General features: G+C 32.8%; 1 protein-coding gene across 1 annotated transcript in view; it reads right to left on the reverse strand.

Moving 5' to 3' along the window:
• Window positions 1-214: 214 nt before the first annotated feature.
• Window positions 215-2,481, reverse strand: part of Ccnb3 (cyclin B3) — a 58,885-nt gene continuing 56,618 nt past the window's right edge. Inside the window, exons 12-13 of the mRNA XM_031373041.1 lie at window positions 772-902; window positions 215-533 (exon numbers count right to left, since the gene is read on the reverse strand). Of these exons, the coding sequence (XP_031228901.1) occupies window positions 452-533; window positions 772-902 (213 nt within the window). The 3' untranslated portion in view covers window positions 215-451. The remainder of the gene's footprint in view (window positions 534-771; window positions 903-2,481) is intronic.

Raw genomic sequence — 2,481 nt, forward strand, 5'->3', positions numbered from 1 at the left:
GCCTGGAGAGGAGAATCGGGAGCCCTTTTTGTATTGTGTACTACTCTCCAGGATCATTCTTTTATAGACTCTCTTAATAGTTCACTCACTAAATTCCTCTTCCTCTGAGGAGTAACTGAGTAAGTGAGATCTTGAAACATGTTTCACTGGGTTGGAAAATAACCTTCTTGGGCTATGCATGGGGTGCCTCAGCAATAAGAGGGAACATGAGCCATTCTAGTAACAACTGTATTTTATTAATTTTTTAAACAAACACAACAAAACAATTTCTTTTCTTTCATAAAAGTAATTTAAATTTTTTTAAGTTTCCACAACTATCAGTTTAGGAAAGTAAAGAGAGGAAAAATATAAATGAAAAGTTAATGAAAGGGAAATTTCATGCATAAGATAAATGAAAAAATGCATACTATGTGTACATCTGTCCAGCACTGACAGCTGCTGTCAGAGGTCCTCAGCTGAATAATGCACAATTCAAAAGATCCTCTAGATCTTTCATGCTCAAAGGAGGGATTTTGGCAACTTCATAGTAGGTCCTGCAAAGGAAGAGTGGTCTGCTTAGAGGAAATGAACCAAAGAAAAACAGGCTCCTTAGGAAAAAAAAATGGCACGTTAGAGCCTCTGGCTTTCTATCTGGCTTTAACTGTACAGTAGAAAGGAAGATGTAAAGTTCCTGAATCCTCTTTTTAAAGTCAGATTTGTCTAGGCCCACTATTTTAAAGGTTTCTTATAAGTGAGTAATAAACTCCACTTTAACTGTAGTTTGGTACTTACTCTTCAGAATACTTCTCAAACACATTCTTGAGCACAGTATGGGATCGGAAGTTCAGCAAATGGTTTAGCTTCCTGACCAAGATATGGAGTTCTGCCATCTGGTAGCCAGTGGAATATGCCAGTGAAGGAACCTGGCAAAAAGAAGAATGAACATTAACTTCTCTTATTGTAAGTATACCTTGACTCCAACGATATTTTTCAAGTCCAAACATCCCATCTCTGGTTTAGGCAGGGAGATACTCAAAACATTACAAATACTCATACAGTACAGAGACTGACTAAAAATTATAGGCTAGCACCTAAAAGAATAAGTTTTAAACACAAACTTCCAAGATGATTATGTTCAAGTGTTATCATTTATGATAGCCCTAATTAACTATCCCTAATTAGTTCATGAATGCTAAAATCCCACAAAGACCAAAGAATAGGTTTTAGAATTTACCCCAAACATATCATACTCATTTCTTTAGTGCCTCACACCTTTTCAGTTAATACTTTGTCCATATTAAATATCTCCTCTCACAAGTTTATACTCATCTTTCAAGACTGAGCTTAAAAATTACCCTTGTGGTGTGGACAGAGAGCAAAGCATATGAAAGTAGACAGGAAGGATACTAAGGATGGAAAGCTTTAAATGAGGATGGTGGTAGGGGTACAGGAAAGCAATGTGAGGGCATTAGTTAACTAAAACTAATAATGTATAAAAAGGCCATACAGAAACCCAGTATGTTGTGAGCTAATGTTAAAATATAATTTAAAAAAAGAGACTTTGAACAACAAAAAAGTATTGAAAGCTGCAAGGAAAACAACAAAAACAAAAACTGAAGTCATGCATAAAGGAAAACCCATGAGAATAACTGTTGACTTCTCAATGAAAATTTGAAACCCAGCAGAGCCTGGATAATACATTCAAATTCCCAAAAGACCATGATCGTCCATCTTGACCATACTCAAAAATATCTGCTATAGTTAAAGGAAAAAGATAGACTTTCCAAGATATAAATATCTTTAAAAATATCTTCAACAAACCAAATGTAAAGAAAATGTAGGAAATAATATTTCGGACTGTAAAGAGCAATGAACATAGCCAAGAAACTGAGGACAGAAACACAAAGCCATAGTTACTAAGACACAAAGTACTGCTTGAAACACAATGATAAAAAAACCAATAACACAATGGCCACAATCAACACAAACATTTCAAAAATAACTTTAAATATTTTTTTTAACTTTAATTGCATTATGATGAAAAAAGTTACATGATTTCAATTTATCTGAATTTGTTAACATTTAAAAATATATTTTAAGTAAATAGAATTAAATCACATTCTTGTTTTCCTTTTGTACCCCAACTCTTCCCAGAGACCCCCTCTGCAATACCTACAATATCTTTTTTGTGTCATATTCCTTAAAATTTATAAAATATTATAATGATAAAAATGAGTATTATAAAAGTTGTTTGATATAAAACAACAATCAATTTAACACTGTTATATAGATGCTTGTCTACAGCAATACTGAAAATACATACATTTTTCTCAGTATAACTTTTAAATAACTCCAAACATATTAACTGTATATTTCAAAATAATACATCACTACTAGTATTTTCTTAAATGAACATAAAGATATAGTCTTTCTGTTTGTTTGTTTGTCTTGTATTTAGTAGAGTTTAAAATCTTGGCTCTTACTGTGGTACAAGCCCAAAAT

Source organism: Mastomys coucha, chromosome X (genome assembly GCF_008632895.1).
Source record: "Mastomys coucha isolate ucsf_1 chromosome X, UCSF_Mcou_1, whole genome shotgun sequence".
Lineage (NCBI taxonomy): Eukaryota > Metazoa > Chordata > Mammalia > Rodentia > Muridae > Mastomys > Mastomys coucha.